This window comes from Trachypithecus francoisi, unplaced genomic scaffold (genome assembly GCF_009764315.1).
Source record: "Trachypithecus francoisi isolate TF-2019V2 unplaced genomic scaffold, Tfra_2.0 Lachesis_group3, whole genome shotgun sequence".
NCBI classification, from domain to species: domain Eukaryota; kingdom Metazoa; phylum Chordata; class Mammalia; order Primates; family Cercopithecidae; genus Trachypithecus; species Trachypithecus francoisi.
Window position 1 is genome coordinate 2,562,958 of NW_022681468.1, and position 22,401 is coordinate 2,585,358.

General features: G+C 42.4%; 1 protein-coding gene across 1 annotated transcript in view; it reads right to left on the minus strand.

Annotated features, from left to right (window-relative positions):
* The window catches only part of TDRD9 (tudor domain containing 9), a 141,882-nt gene that overhangs the window by 36,647 nt on the left and 82,834 nt on the right, over nt 1-22,401 (minus strand). Inside the window, 10 exon segments of the mRNA XM_033191111.1 lie at nt 849-965; nt 7,096-7,149; nt 8,072-8,116; nt 8,433-8,496; nt 8,569-8,632; nt 8,724-8,849; nt 8,852-8,888; nt 9,784-9,915; nt 10,753-10,850; nt 19,643-19,747. Of these exon segments, the coding sequence (XP_033047002.1) occupies nt 849-965; nt 7,096-7,149; nt 8,072-8,116; nt 8,433-8,496; nt 8,569-8,632; nt 8,724-8,849; nt 8,852-8,888; nt 9,784-9,915; nt 10,753-10,850; nt 19,643-19,747 (842 nt within the window).

Consider the following 22,401-nt stretch of genomic DNA (forward strand, 5'->3'; position numbering starts at 1 on the left):
TCTCCACTTCTCCCCACACACGTGGGGAGGTCCTCTCAGGTGGGGAGGTGCTTCTCCCCACACACATGTGCGCGGTATTCTCAGATGTTCAGAAAGAACTCCAGTTGGAACACTTGGATTGAGGGCAGCAGGCCGGCATCCACTATTCACCTCTAAAATGCACTCTGCAAAGAGTCCCTTCTTCAATAAAAATATACCCAGTTTGAAACACACCCACCAAAGACTCCCCCAGCCTTAGAGCAATTTGACATGCAGGAAAACACTCGCACATTTTCAGCACACCCAGTTTACAGGCATCTACCTCAAACCTGATTCTGTATGCATCAGCCAATCCTTCTAGGAAATCCTACAGCAGAGGCAGTCTCCACTGGCCAGGACACACTTCCCGCTTGCTACATTCCATCTAACCACTAGTAATCTGAATCCATGGCCTCCAAAGTTAAAATAATATTTTCGGTGTAGGTGAATAGCTACACACACTGAAAAATATAAGGAGCATTTCACTTTCTGAAAAGTTAAAACAAAAGGATCTCTCCTGAAGCAGTGATAACACAGGTACTCTACAGAAACACTCCCCTGGAAATTAGAAATGGGTCTGAATCCATTAAATATTAATAAATAAAATAAACAATAAATACTCTCTACATGAATCATCAACTCAACAAATAATGCAAACTATGAAAGACAAGAATGTTTCCTGGTTCCCAAACACAGTATGAACATTATGGACCTAAAATTTCCTTTGAGATTTGGTTTGTATCAGAAAGCAAGAATAAGTGGTTTCTCAACCACAAGACCCTGTAAGCACAAAGAATCAGGATAAAACTATCCAGGAAACTCCAGCACACCTGTAGGATGAATCGCTGCTTATATATATACTCTTGGTCCATGACAGGTCGCCGAGAATCAACATGCATGTTGAACTGTGAGACTCGAGTCTTCAATTCTTCATATAATTCAGCCACCTAAGAAAAATACATGGAAATCTGATGTCTCAAAGGTACATATGTTATCAGAGCAGTGAAAACACTAGAAAATAAGTGCACAATGGTAAAGTATAAATACATCTATAGAATGAAACACTGCAGCTAATTAAGAATCATCTTTTAGCTGTGTGCGGTGACTCATGCCTCTAATCCCAGAACTTTGGGAGACCAAGGCAGGGAGATCACTTGAACTCAAGAGTTCAAAACCAGTCTGGGAAACACGGTGAAACCCAGTCTCTACAAAAAAAAAAATTGGCAGAGTAAGATTCTGTCTCCAAAAAAAAGACAAAAAGAAAGAAATAATCTTTTTAAAATTTTTATTATTATTATTTTGAGACAGAGTCTCACTCTGTCATCCAGGCTGGAGAGCAGTGGCGCAATCTCAGCTCACTGCAAGCTCCGCCTCCCAGGTTCACGCCATTCTCCTGCTTCAGCTTCCTGAGTAGCTGGGACTACAGGTGCCCCCCACCACGTCCAGCTAATTTTTTTGTATTTTTAGTAGAGACAGGATTTCACCATGTTAGCCAGGATGGTCTCAATCTCCTGACCTCGTGATCTGCCTACCTCAGCCCCCCATAGTGCTGGGATTACAGGCAAGAGCCACTGCGCCTGGCCTAAAATTTATTTTTAGAGACAAGATCTTGCTATATTGCCCAGGCTAGACAGCACAGTGGCTATTCAAAGGCACAATCCCACACTGATCAACACAGGAGTTCTGATCTGCTCCCTTTCCAAGGTGGGCTGGTTCACCCCTCCTTAGGCAATACGGTGGTTCCTGGCTCCCAAGAGGTCACCGTATCGGTGTTGAGTTTAATGCAACACCAAATCGGCATGGCGCACTACAGCCCAGAACTCCTATGCTCAAGTGATCCTCCTGCCTCAGCCTACCAAACAACTGGCAATATAGGCATGTGCCACTGTGCCTGGCAAGAATCATCTTATTAGAAATAAATTAATAAGTAATGTTAAAGATGAACAGTATAACACTTATAGAAAATACCAGAATACAAAATCATATATGCTCCATGATCTGTTTATAAACACACACCCCTGATGGGAACCAGTGCAAACGCATAACTGTGCCCACCCAGAGATCAGAATAGCAGAGAGCCATGACCACAGCCTCGCTTTAGGTCCTGGAAACACGTTCCAACCTCTGCCATGAACATGTGCTGCTTTTGTGATTAAAAACAAACTAAATGACCTATGGCCAAACAGTCCCTCCAAACAGGAAAATAAAATCAATATCCAGTTGTAATAAAAACTGTTTCACACAAAATGTCAAACTTTAATGTGCACATGTGAAAATACACAACTCCAAATACCTATGAACTGATCATAAATTAAGTCACCACTAAATTATCTCAATTACAAAAAGAATACAGTCAAAAGTGTGAACATAACTGGGGGAAATAACAACTAAAAAGAATTGAAAGGACAGAAAAACTTAGCAGCCACTCTCTTCTCTGTGGAGGGAGGAAAAGCCTGGGACATGGGAAGCAAGGGAGAGTACTCTCAGATGCTCGCCTCTGTACGCCTGAGGGATGGGACTCTTTCATGTAACTGTAATCACATGTAACTGAACGAATTAAAAACCAAGACTATGCCACTTTCTATACTTAAAAGCAATAAAATCAGAAATTAACAAGAAAAAAATGATATTTAAAAACATTTCAGGGCTGGACATGGTGGCTCACACCTCTCAGAGCTTTGGGAGGCTGAGGCAGAAGGACTGCTTGAGCCCAGGAGTTTGAGGCTGCAGTGAGCTATGGTCATGCCACTGTACTCCAGTCTGGGAGACAAAGACCCTGTCTCTAAAAAATAAAAATAAACTCTTTAGTCAGAGAGGAAACCAACACTAAAAGAAATTATAGACAGGAATGTCAAAAATCAGTGGGATGTGGCTAAAGCTACTCATAATAAAATTCATAGCCTTAAATGCTTTTAATTAGAAAGACTGAAAATATTATTAATATTAAATATTAATTTCAGAAAGACTCAAGTAAACTAAAAGTCACAGGATAACTAAATTAATGGGAAAAAAACAAAAAGCAATGATTTAGAATCCCCCACCTCTTCCTTCCCTCCCAAAAAACATAGACAAGAAAACTGACAAATGAAACTAAGAGTAAGCTCTCTGAAAATACAACAACACAAAGGAATCTTGCAGACTGTGCAGTAAAGGAGTAATCCAGCAGGCCTGGCTGTTGAGAACACGCACATTCCAGAGAAAGGTTTGGCCCTGGTCCAGCTCCTGAAAGGTCATTGCCAAGCCTCCAGGAACTCTTATCCTCCCTAAAAAGAGTATCTATGCTTACCTGGGGCCTTGGGCCACACAAAAGAGTTTACGCTAGAATATGATTTATGGTGGGGCCTTGGGCCATAGGGTAACAGTTTCCTCTAGAGGGACTGAAGACTGAGTAACTAAGGTCAGCCACATGGGTACTCTAGGCCTACATAACCAATGCGCAATAAAAACCCTGGACACCAAGGCTCAGGGGAGCTTCCTGGTTGCAATATTTCATGCCTGTCGTCGCACAGTGCGGCTGAGAGAATTAATCACTGTCCATAAGACTCTACTGGGAAAGGACACTTGGTAGTCTGCACCTGGTCTCCCCAGGGCTCCTCCCATGGACCTTTTTTTTTTTTTTAACCTTTACTGATTTTAATCCATATCCTTTGGCTAAAATAAATCATAAGCATAAGCATAACAGCTTTTCTACTTCTGCAAGTCCTTCTAGCCAATCAGTGAACCTGAGGATGGTCTTAGGGACTCCCTGAATATACAAATATAATCAAAAAACAATGAGAGTACACAATACACAATAATAAGAACAAGAAAGGTGTTACCATTGGACATGAATTTGAAATTACAAAAATTACATGTAACTATACATCAATAAACTTCATGATTTGGATTAAACGGGTACCTGAATGAAAAACATAACTCCTCAAAAATGACTCCAGAAGAATTAGAACCCAGAATGGATCAATAACTCCCAGGGATATTGAAAATATTTTTTTAAACTGATCCCTCAAAAAGGCACTAATCCCAAAGATGTTTTTGAATGCGTTCTATCAAATACATAGGAAATACATTTCTAGTTATTAAACTGTTGATTAAAATGGTTCCTGGACACAGAAAGATGCTCGTCCTACCAGGGTGGTATCGACACCAGCATCTGATAGTGTTGTGCATGCACGTGCGCACACATGCACACACACGTAAACCAGAGGCCAATTTCACTTATAAATACAGAGGCAAAAATTCTAGAGAAAATATTGGCAATCAGAACCTAGCAATGTTTTGGGAGAAAACATTACAAACAAGTGGAGTTTATTCTGAGAACACGTGGTTGGGTCAACAGTGGGAAATCCATCATGTATTCATGTATAAGTCATGCACCACACAGCAGTGTCTCAGTCAACCATGGACACATATAGAACTGTGGTCCCATCAGACTGTAACAGAGCTAGAAAATTCCTGTTGCCTGGTCACATCACAGCTGTTGTAGTGCACCACGTGTACTCATGTGTCTGTGGTGAAGCTGGTGTAAACAAACCTACCGTGCTGCCAATCATATGAAAGTCTAGCACACACAATACATACAGTACATTTCAGTTGACCCCTGAACTACATGGGGTTGAACAGTGAGGGCCCACTTATATGCAGGTTTTTCTTAACCAAATGCGGATCAAAAATGCAGTATTCAAGGGATGCAAGCCCAAGTATATGGAAGGCCGACTATTCGTGTACATGGGTTCCACAGGGCCAACTGCAGGACATGAGTATTCATGAATTTTGGTATACAGGGGTCCTGAAACCAACCCTCCTTTATATACCAAGGGACAATTGTACCTGATAATGATAATAAATAACTATGTTACTGGCTTAAAGATTTATCATACTATACCATCATTATTTCAGAGTATATACTCCTATTTATTTAAAAAACAAAAAAATAACTTCACATGTCTTGAAATCAGCAGCAGCAAAAAAAAAAAAGCAGCAGCAGCAAAAAAAAAAAAAGGAAACAAACCAAAATAGTTAACTGTAAAACAGCCTCAGGCAGGTCCTTCAGGAGGTATCCAGGAAAAAGCATTCTTACACTGTAAGAGATGACAGCGCCATGTGTTACTGCCCCTGATGACCTTCCAATGGACAAGATGTGGAGGTAGAAGACAGTGATACTGATGACCCTGATTCTGTGTATGCCTAGGCTAATGTGTATGTGTGTCTTAGTTTTTAACAAAAAAGTTTAACAAATAAAAATTATTTTTAAAAATAGATAAAACCAGCCTGGGCTACAAAGTGAGACCCTGTGTCTACAAAAAAATAAAGAATAAAAAAAAATTAGGCCAGGCACAGTGGTCCACACCTGTAATCCCAACACTTTGGGAGGCCAAGGCATACAGATCACAAGGTCAGGAGTTCAAGACCAGCTTGGCCAACATGGTGAAACCCCATCTCTACTAAAAATACAAAAAAGTAGCCACGCATGGTGATGCACACCTGTAATCCCAGCTAATTGGGAGGCTGAGGCAGGAGAATTAAACCCAGGAGGCGAAGGTTACAGTGAGCCGAGACGGCGTCATTGCACTCTACCCTGGGTGACAGGGCAAGACTCCATCTCAAAAAAAAAAAAAAAAATTTAGAAGTGGTGACATATGCCCGTAGTTCCACCTACTGCAGAGACTGAAGCAGAAGAATTGCTTGAGCCCAGGAAGTCAGGGCTTCTGTGAGCTGTGATCATGCCATTGCACTCCAGCCTGGGCAACAGAGTAAGATCCTATCTCAAGAACCAAATAAATAAGGAAATAGATAAAAACTTATAGAATAAGGATATAAAGAAAGAAAATATTTTTACATAGCTATACAATGTGTTTGTGTTTTAAGCTAAGTGTTATTATAAGAGCCAAAAAAGTTTTTAAAAAATTAAAAAGTTTATCAAGTTAAAGAAGTTATACTAAGTCACAATTAATGTTTTAAAAAACTTTATGAACTTAGTGTAGCGCAAGTCTGCAGTGTTTATAAAGTCTACAGTCATGTGCAGTGACGTCCTGGGCCTCCACGTTCCCTCACAGCTCACTCACTGACTCACTGACTCACCCAGAGCCACTTCCAGTCCTGCAGGCTCCACTCACAGTAAGCTCCCTATATTGGTATGCCATTTTTATCTTTTATACCAGTGATCCCTAACCTTTTTAGCACCAGGAACCAGTTTCATGAAAGACAATTTTTCCACAGACCAGAGAGCGTGGGGATGGTTTCAGGATGAAACTGTTCCACCTCAGATCTGGCATTACTTACATTCTCATAAGGAGAGTACAGCCCAGGTGTTGGGAAACCCTGTTTTATAACCATATTTTTACTGCACCTTTTCTACGTTTAGTTATGTTTAGGTACAGAAATACTTACCATTTTGTTGTAATTGCCTACAGTGTTCAATACAGTCACATGCTGTACAGGTTTGCAGCCTAGAAGCCACAGGCTACACTATACAGCCCAGGTAGCGGGGCACACCATCTAGGGCTGTATAAGTATGTTCTATGCTGTTTGCACAAGCATAAAACCATGTAATTACTCATTTCTCAGAATGTATCCCTGTCATTAAGCAATGCAAGACTGTATTGTAGGTTAAAAATTAAAACACCATATGTTTATCTTTTTCTTTTTCAAGACAGGCTCTCACTCTGTCACCCACGCTAGAGTATACTGGTGCAATCACGGCTCACTGAAGCCTCTACCTCCCAGGCTCATGCAAACCTCTCACCTCAGCTTCCCCAGTAGCTGGGACTACAGGTGTGAGCCACCACACCCAATCTGTTTATCCTGACAGATACTGAAAAGACAATACAACAAGATTACACAACCATTCCTCATTAAACTATGTATCGGGAAAAAAATATTCCTTAACTTGAAAAGAAGTATTTATTAGAAACCCAAGTAGTTCTACTGAAAGGTGAAAGAGACACTCCTACTAAAGCTGGAAACAGGCAGGAAATACACTTCTTAGAATACTCATTACTACCCATGTACTGTTGTTACTTAATAAATACTTTATAAGTCAACTTTATTTGCATCCATTTGGTCAAAAACTTAACTTACCTCTCTAATTCTCTTGATTTGAATGTAATTTAACCGTCCCCAATTAAGTTCATCCTTTAAATATATAAAAGCAGAATACTCAATATTAAGGTAATAAATTAGAGCTGAATTTAGCTAGTTTAATACGTTTCATCCAAAAATTTAATAATGAATGTAAATTACTGAGCTATTAAACATGTACTCAAGTTGACCGTGGCACTCCCTCTCCAGGTACACCCAATTTTACATTGAAGCCAGAGAGCATAATAATCAACCATAAACACGATACAGAAACTCTTCTGAGTTCACCTGTCTCAAAAATTAAAGGTAGACATAACTTGATTATCTTGAAAAAAGATGTCTGACAAATTATATACCAACAAGAAAAATAATACAGCTGAGTCTTTAAAAGACTTTAAACAGCTAACTCATATACTTATTAGTAGCGATATATCTAGGCACAGCAAATCTCAACACAGAAACAGCAGACCTGTAAACAGTCTGTTGAACCAAATAAGTTTAGAAGAAGAACAAAGCCTGACAAAAAAAAAAAAAAAAGAATAAAATGGAGGGTAACAGATTACATTTCTTTTAAGCCCATTATCTAAAAGAGCTGAAAACAGCAACAGCAGGCACATGGCTCTCAATTTTGAACTGACATGTCCAACCCAGCACCCACAGCTATGAAATACTCACAGCCAAAGAGGCTACAGACACCACGGCAAGATCAGTACAATGTGAAGCCGTGAAACAAGCAGCACAGCTCCAGCATAGGCCTGGGAGCGAGCAGCCTCCTGAGAAGCGATGGAAGCAAAAGGACCAGTCTGCAGAGATTATGGCCTGCCACTCCTGAGACAGCCGTGCGAGCACTGTCTACAGTGACCTCGACTCCAGCTGCAGGCGGCACATCATGATTCACATGCCATGACTGTGCCAAGACAGTCCTTCTCTCATCACTCCCAGCCATCTAGAAAGCGGCTGGAAAGGGCTCACCAACCTTCGGGTACCGCAGCTCCCCTCTCTGTCTGCAAGCCTTCCATGTCTGAAAATAAATGATCCAAAGTTTCAAAATAGTGTGTTAGCTCACTGAATTTTTTTTAAGTCCAATCTCAACAAACTGTTGAAAATTTCCAACATAAAAATGTACAAATTTAATTTTTTCAATCAATTTCATAAAATTGGATTTCCATCTCACCCACTTCTTCCAGCACAGTTAATTTAACATTGGATACCAATAACCCCAATAATACTTTCACAAGATAAAACACTGTCTCTTTCTACCTCATACATTTGTAGTATGAAAATGTACTAACAATCTGTGGTAGCTGCTTTCATGGTTTACACAACAGAAAACTTACTTTAAATGCCTCAACAAGTGCAATGCAGTCACTCTTGCTACTGCCAGAGAAATTCACTTTGTTCCTACAAACAGATAATGGTGTCATTCCATACCATTAAAATACAGTGACACTTTAAAATATGAATGTTCAGTACCTATATCCATCGAGATGCTGCCGGAAAGGCATTGCAAAAAAATTCTTCAAAGAAAGAGCTGCCGCTAACCATAAAAAATAAACAAGAAGAATGTAAGATTGTGACAGTGGTGTTATATAAACTTCCCATTAGCATTTATTTGTTCTCACACTTACCTATAATAAGACATTCATCTAGACATCCAAATACATGTCCAAGGACTATGAGTTTACCAAGTTGCTGATTTACAGGAAGCTGGGCTAAAACTCTTCCTAAGAAGGTCAATTCGCCATCATGGGGTTTTCATCTTCTCTCTGCCCACTCACTGCAAGTGCTCCAACCTTTATACAATAAAATTAGTGTTATTAGCAAGCACTGACTTACTCATACTTTTTCCCCTGAAGGTGGAGAGTCCAAAACAGGAAATGAAGACCACATTTTGGTGAATAAGGCTCTAAGTCACTTTATGAAAGGCTGATATGCTACCCAAAAAAAACTTTTTAAATTTTCCCTTGAAACTTAGAACACATTTTACTATTTTTTTTAAAGTATGATCCTAGGAGGTAACACTATAGGACTTTCACAAAAGTCTACTCACCTCACTCTTGAACAAATACGGCATGCACAGTACTAAGTGAAGGATCTCCCAGCTGCCACTGTCGACAAAACCTTACTGAACTATGTATGGGGAAAAAAATTCCTTAACTTGACACAGTGTTTTTCATAGAAACCCAAGGAGCTATCAGATTTTTTTATTAAAGGAAGCCAAGTGTGGTGGCTCACACCTCAGTCTCAGCTACTTGGGAGGCCATAGTGGGAGGAGGGTCACTTGAGCCCAGAGTTTGAGGCTGCAGTAAGCCATAATTACATCACTGCCCTCCAGCCTAAGCAACAGAGCAAGACCCAGTTAATCAATCAATCAGTCACAATAGAGAAGGTAAAACACCAGAGGCATCCTCAACTTTGAAGGTCAGAAGCAGAACGTCCACAGCCCCAGCACAGTATGTACACTAGGATACAGCTTGTACCAAGGCCTCCGTTACAAGTTCAAAGGGCAGAGTATGAGTCAGGTGTGCAGTCAAAGAATCCCGAGGCGGAAGAGCAGGGTTTCCAGGAATGGACGAAGAAAGCCAGAAGGAGGCTGAGGAACAGAGTTAGTGGGAAAGTGAGGCAGAGACTGAGGGAGCCGCAGTAGAACAGAGCTCTATAGATGTACTAACCATCAGGTGGTCCTACCTCCTTTAGTAGAAGGATGGTGCGCTCAATGTCACTCAGACCAGGCGGGGAAAGGGCAGTGGCCAGCAGAGCTCTCGGCTCACCCATGTCGAGTAATTTCGCTTTCAAGATTGTGCTTCCTAATGGACAACGCTGAAAAGAACCAAGCCTGAGATTAGAAATAATAATGTAACTAAATCAGTTAGCCGATTCACATAACCAGTGCTTCAGAGGGAAAGAGGAGGAGAGGAGAGGAGAGAAGGAAAAAATGGAGAGGATTGAGGGAGAGAGAGAAGAGAGGGGAGAGAGGAGAAAGAACAGGAGAGAGAGACGGAAAAAGACAAAGATGGGGAGAGAAAGAAGGAAGCAAAAAGAGAAAGAAAAGAGGGGCTAAAAAGTGGGAGAGAAAGAAAGCAGGGAGAGGAAAAGAAGAAAAAAGAGGAGGAGGACAAAAGAAGGGGAGAGACACAGAAAAGAGGAAGAAAAAAAGCTGATTCCACAATTACTCATTATAAAGGGACATAGAAAACAGCAGCATTTAAAGACAATCCTATTATAGAGCCCACAGATACCAGAAAACATCCTCTCATTAAAACTGTGAAATGTGGGTAACGCCCTAGACAGTAGCCTGATGTGTAATCAATAGTGAGCCCGGATTGTGAGTGAGGAGGAATGTGGCAAGACAAGGATTTTTCTGGAACCAAAATTAGATGACACTAGAAATTATATTACTTAAGACTATTTGGCAAAACTATCAACTTTGACACTTTGGGAGGCCAAGGCGGGCGGGTGGATCACGAGGTCAGGAGTTCGAGATCAGTCTGGCCAACATAGTGAAATCCCGTCTCTGCTAAAACTACAAAAAATCAGCTGGGCGTGGTGCTGTGCGCACCTGTAATCCCAGCTACTTGGGAGGCTGAGGCAACAGTGCAAGACTCCGTCTCATAAATAAATAAATAAATAACGTTGACAGTGACCAAAGTGAATTACCAACATCTCAGGAACAACATGATCAGGGATGGAGTTGTCCCAGAAATCCTTGTGTACCAGCCGGTAACAGTACCCTCTAGACACTCGTCCAGCACGGCCTTCAAAGGAAAGATGTGCAAACAGCATTTGGCATTAATTACTTTAACATCAGCATGAAGATATATTTTTAAACAGTCATTAAATATTAATTAAGCAAAGCCTTAAGTGTCTTCTACTAGACCATGTCAGTAACACTTTTAGAATGTTAGTGTATTCTTAATAAGTTATTCTTATTTTAAATGTTATTCTAAATAAGAATGACTATCCTAAAAAGTTAGAATAAATTAGAACAAGACTAAATGCTGACTTCTACTCAGTGACCAATATTATCAAATCTAATGCATATTTCCGAAGAAGACAACCTTGGCCCAATATGCAACAGAAACCCAGTACACCCTTCTGGAAAACGCACAGTTCATAATAGAAAGTCACGAGGTTAGCGACAGGCCCTACGATGCCATCGAGGAGGGTGTCTCAACAGCTTGTGCTTCCAACGGCTTCTGCCACCCACCCATCCTCGCCCCACTGCAAAGCACCCTCCCAGCTGTCAGCCACACCACATTACGTGACTGAGTGAGGAACAAGCAGAAGGCTCAGAACCAAGGCTGGCCCACGGAGACCATGACATAAACTGCTACTCTCTTATGACTCTATCACCTATGAAGTAGCAACTCTTTTATCCTAACATGTAATAAAATTGTCCAAGTAGAGAGTGTGGAGGGAGGGGTAGGAGGGAGTCTTAAAATGCAGCTTTAAAAGAAATGAGGCAACCCAAAAACCATTCCTTCCCCACCTTCGGGGATCTGGATCCTGTCCCCTGCTGCCCTGTCTGCCTTCCCGGCATCCTCCTCACTGCCAGGAGACTGTGGAGAATCTGGGCTTCTTCCTCCACCACCACCCACCTTATGTGCAAATGACAGGATGATCTACGAAAATCCCAAGACATCACAAAAACAAACACCCAAAAAAAAGCCTTCCAAGAACTAATAAGTGAATTCAGCAAAGACGCAGGATACAAGATCAACACACAAAAATCAACCACATGTCCAGATACTAGTAATGAACATATGGAAACCAAAATTGAAACACAATGTCATTTACAATCACTCTAAGTCAAATGAAATACTGAGGCATAAATTTAACACAGCACATACAGGATCTATACACTGAAAATTACACACTGTCAATGAAAGAAACCAAAGACGGCTAAACAGAGACACATATAGTACTCAGAGATTGGAAGATTCAACATAGTCACTATGTCAATTTTCCACATATTCATCTATGGGTTTAACATAATTCCTATCAAAAGCACGAAACTTCTTTGGTATCTATAAACAAGCTTATTCTGAAATCCATCTGGCAAGACCAAAGACTTTGAATATTGAAAACCATTTTGAAAATGAAGAATAAAGTAGGAAGAATCACTCTGTTTGATATAACAACTTCCTCTACAGTAATCAAGGCAGTACAGTGCCGGCGGAGGGAAAGAGAAAGGGCAATGGGACAGAACCAAGAACCCAGAAACAGCAAGAGCAAGCACATGCAAGTGATTTTCTTTACAAAAATGCAAATGCAATTTATATTCTAAATACTTTTTATTTTCTGTATAGCATGATGCTTTGGTATTTTTAAAAACCTTTCTGGCTGGGGTGAGACTGCCCCTCCCAAGACTAGCCAATTCTTAGAGCAAAGGGTCCAGCCAGGAACATGTCTTTGGTATGTAAAACTAACCAACCACAGCCATACATCCTCCGTCCTCTGTATGGACTGTGCACCCAGGAGGCAATATTCTTCTGCCTTAATCACCTCAGGGCCAGATGCCAAAAACTAGGGATCACCACCCCTGTTATCCAAAGTCCACTGAAATTATTCCAAATAGCTTACTAGAAAATGTGTTCTCTCATGGGTCATTCATAAAAAAATCTCCAGTGACAGAAGTGCTTGTTTCACTAGACAAGTTATAAAACAGTTAAATAAAGTATTACAGATACAATAGCATTAGAAAAAACTAACTAGATTGTCATAGTCAAAGGAATTACAGATTGAAGACAATCAAATCCACTTCAATAAAAAACAGAAGGTAATCCCTTGTAAAATAGTCACTAAAAGGCCTCTATGCACCTGATAATAGAGTCTCATGTATCTTCTGCTACTAAACTCTAGTATGACTAAATGCCACAAGACTTTAATGCATTATACCAAAATATATTTTCACCAGGTTAAAAAAAAGCTTTTCATGGTCCACCAACTAAGGACAATCAAATACTTCACCATCTAAAACCCAGAGATTGACTCTTCTAAAAACAACATCAGAGAAAGACTGCCCTTGCCACCCACATTACAAAACTTTGGGATCTCAAAGCTTAAGTGCATAATCTCACAAATTAAAAGAGCCCCTCCAGACTCTTAAAAACTATACACCCATTAGAAACCTTAAGGTAAAGCTAACCAAAAAAGTTTCTCCCCAAAAGCAGACAACATCCCAGATGTGAACAGCTTTCCCAAGATCACAAATTAAGACTTCTCTATCATGAGACTCCAACCTCTTATTTTTCCCCTTGCTTCTGCCTCTATAAACAATAATGCATACAGTAACTTCCCTAAAAAAAGAGGTGATTATGTACACTCATGGGGTATACTTTTATTGGTGAAAGATTTTACAGCCAACCTTACACATGGACTCTCTTATGCCTTAATAAACAAAAGACAAAAGGCAGATATAAAAAATTTTAATAGTACCTTTGTTAATCCATAATCAGTCAGAAACAAACCATTGGTTCATCCCTCTTGACCTACATCATAGGTTAAAGAAAACATTGCCAAGAGGCCTTCACCCTTCTAGATAGACGTCATTTGTTAGGTCTCTTTTCCCATGGTTTAGAGTAAATAAGACAATAATTAAAAATGTATCACTCCTAATAGGCTCTAGAATAGATTCTACTACAAAGCCTATGATTACACAACAAACTTTTTTAAATTCTCTCGCTAAAGTTGTGCTAGGTAATAAAATTTCTCTAGATTACTTACTGGTTAGATTGGAAAAAAAAAGTTGCTGACACTACTTATTATACATAGATAAACACATCAGGTATTATAAAGAATCAGTTAGGCCGGGCACGGTGGCTCATGCCTATAATCCCAGCACTTTCGGAGGCTGAGGCAGGTGGATCGCCTGAGGTCAGGAGTTCGAGACTAGCCTTGCCAACATAGTGAAATCCTATCTCTACTAAAAATACAAAAAATTAGCCGGGCATGGTGGCATGCGCCTGTAATCCCAGCTACTCAGGAGGCTGAGGCAGGAGAGTCACTTGAACCCGGGAGTCAGAGATTGCAGTGAGCCAAGATCGCGCCATTGCACTCCAGCCTAGGCAACAAGAGCAAAACTCCATCTCAAAAAAAAAAAAAAGACTCAAGATAAAGATAAACGGACTGCTTGCTTAAAAGCAAGCCTCTTTTTTTTTTTTTTTGAGACGGAGTCTGGCTCTGTCGCCCAGGCTGGAGTGCGGTGGCCGGATCTCAGCTCACTGCAAGCTCCGCCTCCTGGATTCACGCCATTCTCCTGCCTCAGCCTCCCGAGTAGCTGGGACTACAGGCGCCCGCCTCGTCGCCCGGCTAGTTTTTTGTATTCTTTAGTAGAGACGGGGTTTCACCGTATTAGCCAGGGTGGTCTCGATCTCCTGACCTTGTGATCCGCCTGTCTCAGCCTCCCAAAGTGCTGGGATTACAGGCTTGAGCCACCGCACAAAAAAAAAAAAAGCAAGCCTCTTTATCTGACTCATTCTTTGATCTATTTGATTTTCATTGGTATGGTTCATGGAAACCCTGGCTAAAGAACATATTCCAAACTTTTGGTATTATCCTCCTAACAGTCATAATAGTAGTCTCCCTGGTACACTGTATTCTCTCAAAAGTTTTAAATGTTTACATACAGCCATCTACAAAATGTTGGCTGAGTGTGGTGGCTCGTAACTGTAATCCCAGCACTTTGGGAGGCTGAGGTAGGAGGATCACTTGAGTCCAGCCTGGGCAACATAGTGAGATCCAGCCTGGGCAACATAGTGAGATCCCTGTCTCCACAAAAAAATAAAAAATTAGCTGGGTGTGGTGGCACACACTTGTAGTCTCAGCCACTCGGGAGGCTGAGGTGGGAGGATTGCTTGAGCTTGGGAGGTTGAGGCTGCAGTGAGCCATGATCATGCCACTGTACTCCAGCCTGAGTGACAGAGCAAGACCTTGTCTCAAAAATGAATACATAAAAACGTCAGTCTCTTCTTCACTTAAAACAACAAAAGCTCAAAAAAAAGTGTCATCATGAAAAAACCATAGCCCATAAATAACATGTCAAGACTAAAAACCCAAAATGACAATAACTGAGAGTGACACTAAAGCCCTAAGTTTTGGTCACACTCTCACCTAAGTCAAAATCTGACCAAAAGGAGGAAATTGTTAAACAAAATGATGAGAGACTATTGTTTTGGACTAAACTCATACACTAGGCTCCAACAGACCAGGCTAATCCAAAATAAAGTCACTCATACTAAATGCAAAATAATCAAACTAAAAATTTTAAAAGCAGATAGATGCTGGCCGGGCGTAGTGGCTCACATCTGTAATCCCAGCACTTTGGGAGGCCAAGGTGGACAGATTATGAGGTCAGGAGATCAAGACCATCCTGGCTAACACAGTGAAACCCCGTCTCTACTAAAAATACAAAAAATTAGCCAGGCGTGGTGGCGGGCACCTGAAGTCCCAGCTACTCGGGAGGCTGAGGCAGGAGAATGGCATGAACCCGGGAGGCAGAGCTTGCAGTAAGCCAAGATCGTGCCACTGCACTCCAGCCTGGCAACAGAGCAAGACTCCGTCTCAAAAAAAAAAAAAAGAAAGAAAAAAAGAAAAAAGTTTAGCCTAAAGATGCCTCCTTACATATTTTAAGTTCAGCCTAAAAGTCTCTCTGCACATAGTAAACTATAACCTAACTACATATGCAAACAGACTATAACCCACCCTTATGCCAATCACCGGGTTTCAGCCAATCAAAGGCAACCAACTGCTCAAACCACATTCAAAGATGACCAATGCCAAGCTATAGTCAGTCTGGCCATTTCTGTAACTCACTTCTGTTCTCTACACATCACTTTCCTTTTTCTGTTCATAAATCTTCCTTGACCATGCAACAGTACCAGAGTCTCTCTAAACCTCTTCCAGTTCAGGGGCAGACCCATTTGCAAAATGTTCTTTAAAACTCTGTTAAGTTTAATTTGTCTAAAATTTTTTTCTTTTTTTTTTTTTTTCAGAACAGCATCTCACTGTCACACAGGTTGGAGTGCAGTGGCGCAATCATGGCTCAACTGCATCGACTTCCCAGGCTCAATCCATCCTCCCACCTTACCCAACTGAGTAGCTGGGAGTATAGGCACATGCCATCATGGTTGGCTAATTTTTGTATTTTTTATAGAGATAGGGTTTTGCCACGTTGCCCAAGCTGATCTCAAACTCCTGGGCTCATGCAATCTGCCCATCTCATCCTCCCAAAGTGCTGGGATTACAGGCATGAGCCACCGTGTCTGGCCAAAATTTTTTTTTTAACAGTGGTGCTGGCAAGAATATGGAAAAAATAGATCTCACACATTGCTCATGGAATGTAAAATGACACAGCCACCATGGAAAGAGTAGTGCCTTATAAAACTAAATATAGGCTGGGCACAGTGGCTCATGCCTGTAATCCCAGCACTTTGGGAGGCCAAGACAGGAGGATCATGAGTTCAAGAGTTAGAGACCAGCCTGGCCAACATGGTGAAACCCTGTCTCTACTAAAAATACAAAAATTAGCTGGGCATGGTGGGGCACGTCTGTAGTCCCAGCTACTAGGGAGGCTGAGGCAGGATAATTGCTTGAACCCGGAAGGTGAAGGTTGCAGTGAGCAGAGATCACGCCACTGCACTCCAGCCTGGCGACAGAGTGAGACTCCATCTCAAAACAAAAGAAACTAAACATAGATTTACCACATGACCCAGTAATTATATTCTTGGGTTTTTATACCAGAGAAATGAAAACTTATGGCCACACAAAAACCCGTACATGAATATTCACAGCCGTTTTATTCACACGGCAAGAATTGGAAAAACCTCAAATGTCCTTAAACAGGTAAATGTTCAGTGGAATACTACTTAGTAATAAAAAGGAATGAGCCACTGATACATGCATGCAGCTTGTATTGGCTTAGATGGCTCCTAAGAACACTATGGTAAGTCTTGGAAAAAGACAATTTCAAAAGGTCACATACTGTGTGATTCCATTTATCTAACATCCCGGAAATGACAAAGCTGCAGAGATGAAGATGGGTCACCAGTTGGCAGGCAGAGTATTAGGGGCAGGTATGGCTGCAAGGGGGCAGCACAGGGCCACCCCTGCATAGCAGTGGGACAGGACAGTTCTGTGTTCTGATCACAGTAGTGGTTACACAAACTTACACACAGGATCAAACTGCAGAGAATCAAACACACGATACAAGGAAAACTGTGAAACAAGGTGTATGGTCTAACAGTGTTACACTATGTCAATTTCCTGGTTGACTGTACTTATACAAATGTCCTACTCCAGGAGAAGGTAAGAGAAGGATTCAAAGGATTCTATGTACTATTTTTGCAATATCCTGTAAAGGAAGAAATTTTATAATAAATATCTATAGAAATTTTGAATATACAAAAAGGTAGACAAAACTCCTATAATCCCAAGACTAACCCAAAGATAATCACTTTTAACATTTTTGTATATTTATTTCTAGTCATTTTTTGTTGAGGGTTTTTTGTTTTGAGACAGTCTTGCTCTGTTGCCCAGGCTGGAGTGCAGTGGCGTGATCTAGGCTCACTGCAACCTCCACCTCCCAGGTTCAAGCAATTCTCAGACTTCAGCCTCCCAAGTAGTTGGGATTACAGGTGCGTGCCACCACACTCAGCTAATTATTATATTTGTAATAGAGACAGGGTTTCACCATGTTGGCCGGACTGGTCTCAAACTCCTGACCTCAAATGATCCACCAGCCTCAGCCTCCCAAAGTGCTGGGATTACAGGTGCAAGCCACCGCACCCAGCTATTTCTAGTCATTTTTTAAGCATAGTTTTTTGGGAAGTTTGAGGGGGAAGGAGGTTAAACCTAGTGAGGTGACTACAGTTTAATAGCCTTTTTTCTCTTAACTTTATAATAATACATAAGGTTTTTCCAAAGTGATGAGAACCTCTGTGACTTTTTTTTTTTTTTTTGAGACAGGGCTGTCACTCTGTCACCCAGGCTGGAGTGCAGTGTGTGTGATCTTGGCTCACTTCAACCTCCACCTCCCAGGCTCAAGTGATCCTCCTACTTCACCCTCCCGAGTAGCTGGGACCACAGGTATGTGCCACCAGCCCAGCTAATTTTTTGTGTTTTTGGTAGACACAGAGTTTTGCCATGTTGTCCAGGCTGGTCTGGAACTCCTAAGCTCAGGCAATCTACCCACCTTGGCCTCCCAAAGTGCTGGGATTACAGGTGTGAGCCACCGCGCCTGGCCTCTGCGACCCTGTTTTAACGGCTGCTTAGTCATTCTCTTAACCCCTCTCTAGGCAAGTCACTTCAGGAGAGGTGATACAACAGAAAGGTTAAGAATGTAGACCAGAGTCAGATTTCTGAGTTCAAATCTCTTTCCCACCACTTCCTACTATAAGCTTGAGCAAGTTACTATTTCCGTGCCTCTCAGCTGCTTCTCTAAGAAATGGGAATCTGAATTAACACACTATGCATGTACTTACCTCACAGGGTCGTTAGGAAGATTAAATGAGTTAATAAACACTTAGAAGAATGTCTGGCATATGGTAAATATTAAATCAATGTTGCCTTTACTATTTGAGGGGTGTATTTAGTATTTTAGTATCCTTGAAATGGCCTTTTATCTACCCTTCTCAAAAAGTTCTCTAAAAATAAAAAAATAAGCCACTTCTCAGTCTGCACTGAGAACCCTGTTCTGTGAAATCAGTTCTTGCCACAGGTGATCTTAACAACCTGTCCCAGGTATGTCATGAATACACCTCCACTGTGGTCGAAGCATCCCAAGACCCCAAAAGTGACCTCACACCCTCATCTCTGCCCAGTGATACGTGTGGCTGATGCAGCAAATCCGGAACTCTCTGTGGAACCACTTTAGGAAAACTAACTCTAGGAAGATCAAAGTGAAACACAAATCAGATGATCAAAAATTACTGAAGTGATCCACTTGGTTTCCATAGTTCTTCACCAATAATTTTTTAATTTCACTTTAGGAAAAAACAGTGTCAGGATGATAGGGTTTATCCAGTTTGTACAAAGACCTCATACATTAGAAGAGAGGAGAAGCATGGATTTAAATGGACACTCTGACAATATGAGAAGCCATTGCTAAAAACTTAAAACTGGTTCCAAGAAAGGAAATATCTGAGTAAAAAGTGCAAAAAATGAATTTTTTAGAAAAGCATCTGAATGGCCGGGCACGGTGGCTCACCCCTTTAATCCCAGCACTTTGGGAGGCCGAGGCGGGTGGATCACGACGTCAGTAAATCAAGACCATCCTGGCTAACACGGTGAAACCCTGTCTCTACCAAAAGAATACAAAAAATTAGCCGGGCATGGTCGCAGGTGCCTGTAGTCCCTGCTACTCGGGAGGCTGAGGCAGGAGAATGGCGAGAACCAGGAGGCAGAGCTTGCAGTGAGTCGAGATCGTGCCACTGCACTCCAGCCTGGGCGACAGAGCGAGACTCCGTCTCAGGGGAAAAAAAAAAAACCACCTGAATGTGCCGCTGTGTCACCACTGACTCATTACTGTGCTTTAACAAAAATGTCTTACCTCTTCTCTGATTACAGCTGGTTTTAGAGGCCCAACTCAATCGCAGACTCTGATAATTTGTATCTTCATCACAGACCAAAGTTCTAGTCAAACAAAAATCTATAACTGCCATTTAAAAAGAAAAGAACTATAAACACCATGCTAATAAGAGATCATTGCATAATAAATCACAATGCATAGTGATAAAACCATTTGAAGCATGCAGCCTTAAGAATTAGTGAACAGGCAGAAATATTTGCCACGCACTGACCACTCCTTCTGCCCAGGACGGGGAGTTGGTGGTCACATCCTTTCTTGCTGAGTACTGGGAGTCTCTGGGTGTAAAGACCCAACGTGTCATAAGAAGGCCTACCTGGACTGCACCCGAAAGAGTAACGTTCTCCAAAAGAGCATCATTACAACAGCAGTACAGAAGAGCAGCTGATGCAAGGGACTGCCAGAATTCAAATCCCGCCATCTGTGTGTGCCTGTGGGTGGATCTGGGTGTCTGGGTATGTGTATGTCTGTCTGGATGGGTGTGTGTGTCTGTGCATCTGTACACGTCGGTGTGCCTGGCTGGATAAGCTGCCGAGTGTCTCTGCGCTTTAGTATCCTCATCCGTGGCCTGCCTCCTCCCCTCCACCCCACCTTTCCCCCTCACACAGCCAAAGCACTGGGGATCTCCCATCAGCAACACTCACTCCCCTGGGCCACCCCTTCACCTACTGCCCATTTCCTCTGCTCCCCTACAGCAAAACACCTGTGGAGTGTTGTCTGCCGCCCCCGGTTCTTGGTTCATTTCTTCCCATTCTTTCTTGAGCCCATTCCAAGCAGACGCTTGCTTCCACCAAAGCTGCTCTTGTCAAGGTCACTGACAACAGCCCCGGTGGGAGGTTCTCCTTGATCTGCCATGAGCATCTGATGCACTCCTCCACTCCATCCCCTCAAGACCCTTTCCTACTGGGTGTCTAGGCCCCTGTGCTCACTGGCTTTCTTCCCACTGCTCTGGAGGCCCCTCTGCTCTTATTGCCCACCTTTAAACACTGGGGCCACCCTCCCTCTGTGCACTCCCAGAAGAATTTGGCCAGGTTCCTGCCTTCCAAGGCCAGTCACCGGCTGACGCCCCCGCCAGCTGCTCCCTGGCCCTTGTCTCCAAGCTCACACAGCCGGCTGCTTCCACGACACCTCCACCTGAACATCTAGCACATGTCTCAGCCCAAATCTCAGCTCCTCACCTACCCCACCCTGCTCCTTCCACAGCCTTCACCATCTCACAGGAGCCTCCATCCTTCCAGTCTCTCAGGCCACACGTCTAGAGGGCCGACCAAACGTGTCTCTCACAATTTCTCCATCAGACACCTCAGCACATCCTCACCAGCTCTGCCTTCAGAATCTCCCTGGGATCTGCCCGTACCTCCTGTCCCCTATCGCTACTGTCCTATTCTAAACACCACCGATTCTCGCCTAGATTCTTGGGATACCCTCCTAACTCTCTTCCTTTTATCTCCTTTGCCTCATTCTAGTCTATTCCCAGAGAAATCCTGTTAAGTGAACTTCAGGTTATATCATTTCTGTTATCAAAACTCACCAAGGATTCTCCATCTTGCCCAGCACAGCAAAGGATGCACCAGGCCCTACGGGCCCTGCTACCCCCAGGCCTCTCTTCAGGCTCCTTTCCCCTTTGTTCACACTGGTCCAGCTGCCCTGGCCTCCTTGCTTGATGGTGCTGTTTCACAACCATCAAGCACACTCTTGCTTTCTCCTACTCTAAACACTCTGCCAGGTATGGACCTGACTCCCTCCCTAACCTCCTTCAGCATGTGACTTGTCACATTCCCTGGTCACTCCAGCTACAATCTCAATGGTGCTTCCCTAACACTCCCTACCCAATAACTCCCTCTTTTTTCTTCATATACTCACCATCATGTAACTTACTACATATCTGTATTTATCTACCCACCCCTGAAAGTGTCACGAGAACAAAGGCTTTTGTCTATTTTGCTTACTGCTATTTCCCCGGTACAGAGACAAAACACCCGCTCATTATCATCTGCCCTGGTTTACCCATTCCAGCCACACTGGCCGTGTGCTGCTCCTCAAACCTGTTCCCCACACCCCAGCCACCTTTCCGCATGGCTCGCTCCTCATTTAATTCAGGCCTCTATTAAAATGTCACTTCCTCAAAGAGGTAATTCCACATCATCCTATCTGAAAGATCATTTTTTCCCAGTAACTGTAACCCTTTCCCCTGATTTATTTTCCTACACAACATTGACCTGTACCTGAAATTATAAAGACCTTTTTACCTGCTAAGCGTCTCTCTCTCTCCCACCAGAACGCAGCAGTCATGAGGACTGGACTTTGTCTTATTCACCACTGTACTGCCAGCATTGAAAACAGTGCCGGGCACATGTGTTGGGTTCTCAAACATAAATTAATGAATTTAGAAAACTCATTGGTGAAGCAATCTCACCAAGTAACAAGACACAGATACAGAAAATGGGATGACAAAGCGGTCTGCTCCAGAGTTGACAGGGTGTCCTGCCAAGCAACCTTCAGAACTTAGATGGCCTAAGTTCCTCCCCACATCTGCCTCCCTCCAGTCACAGAACTCCACCTGGCAGCCCCAAAGTTGTTTCCCACAAGGCCCAGTGGGAATACCCCAAACACTTCCTACTAGCCAGCTTGCCCTAAAGCATGAAATGCTGCACTCAGAGGAGGAGGTGGTGAACTAAGAGTATGGGAGAAACTACGTAAACCTACTTTTCTCAATTCCATCT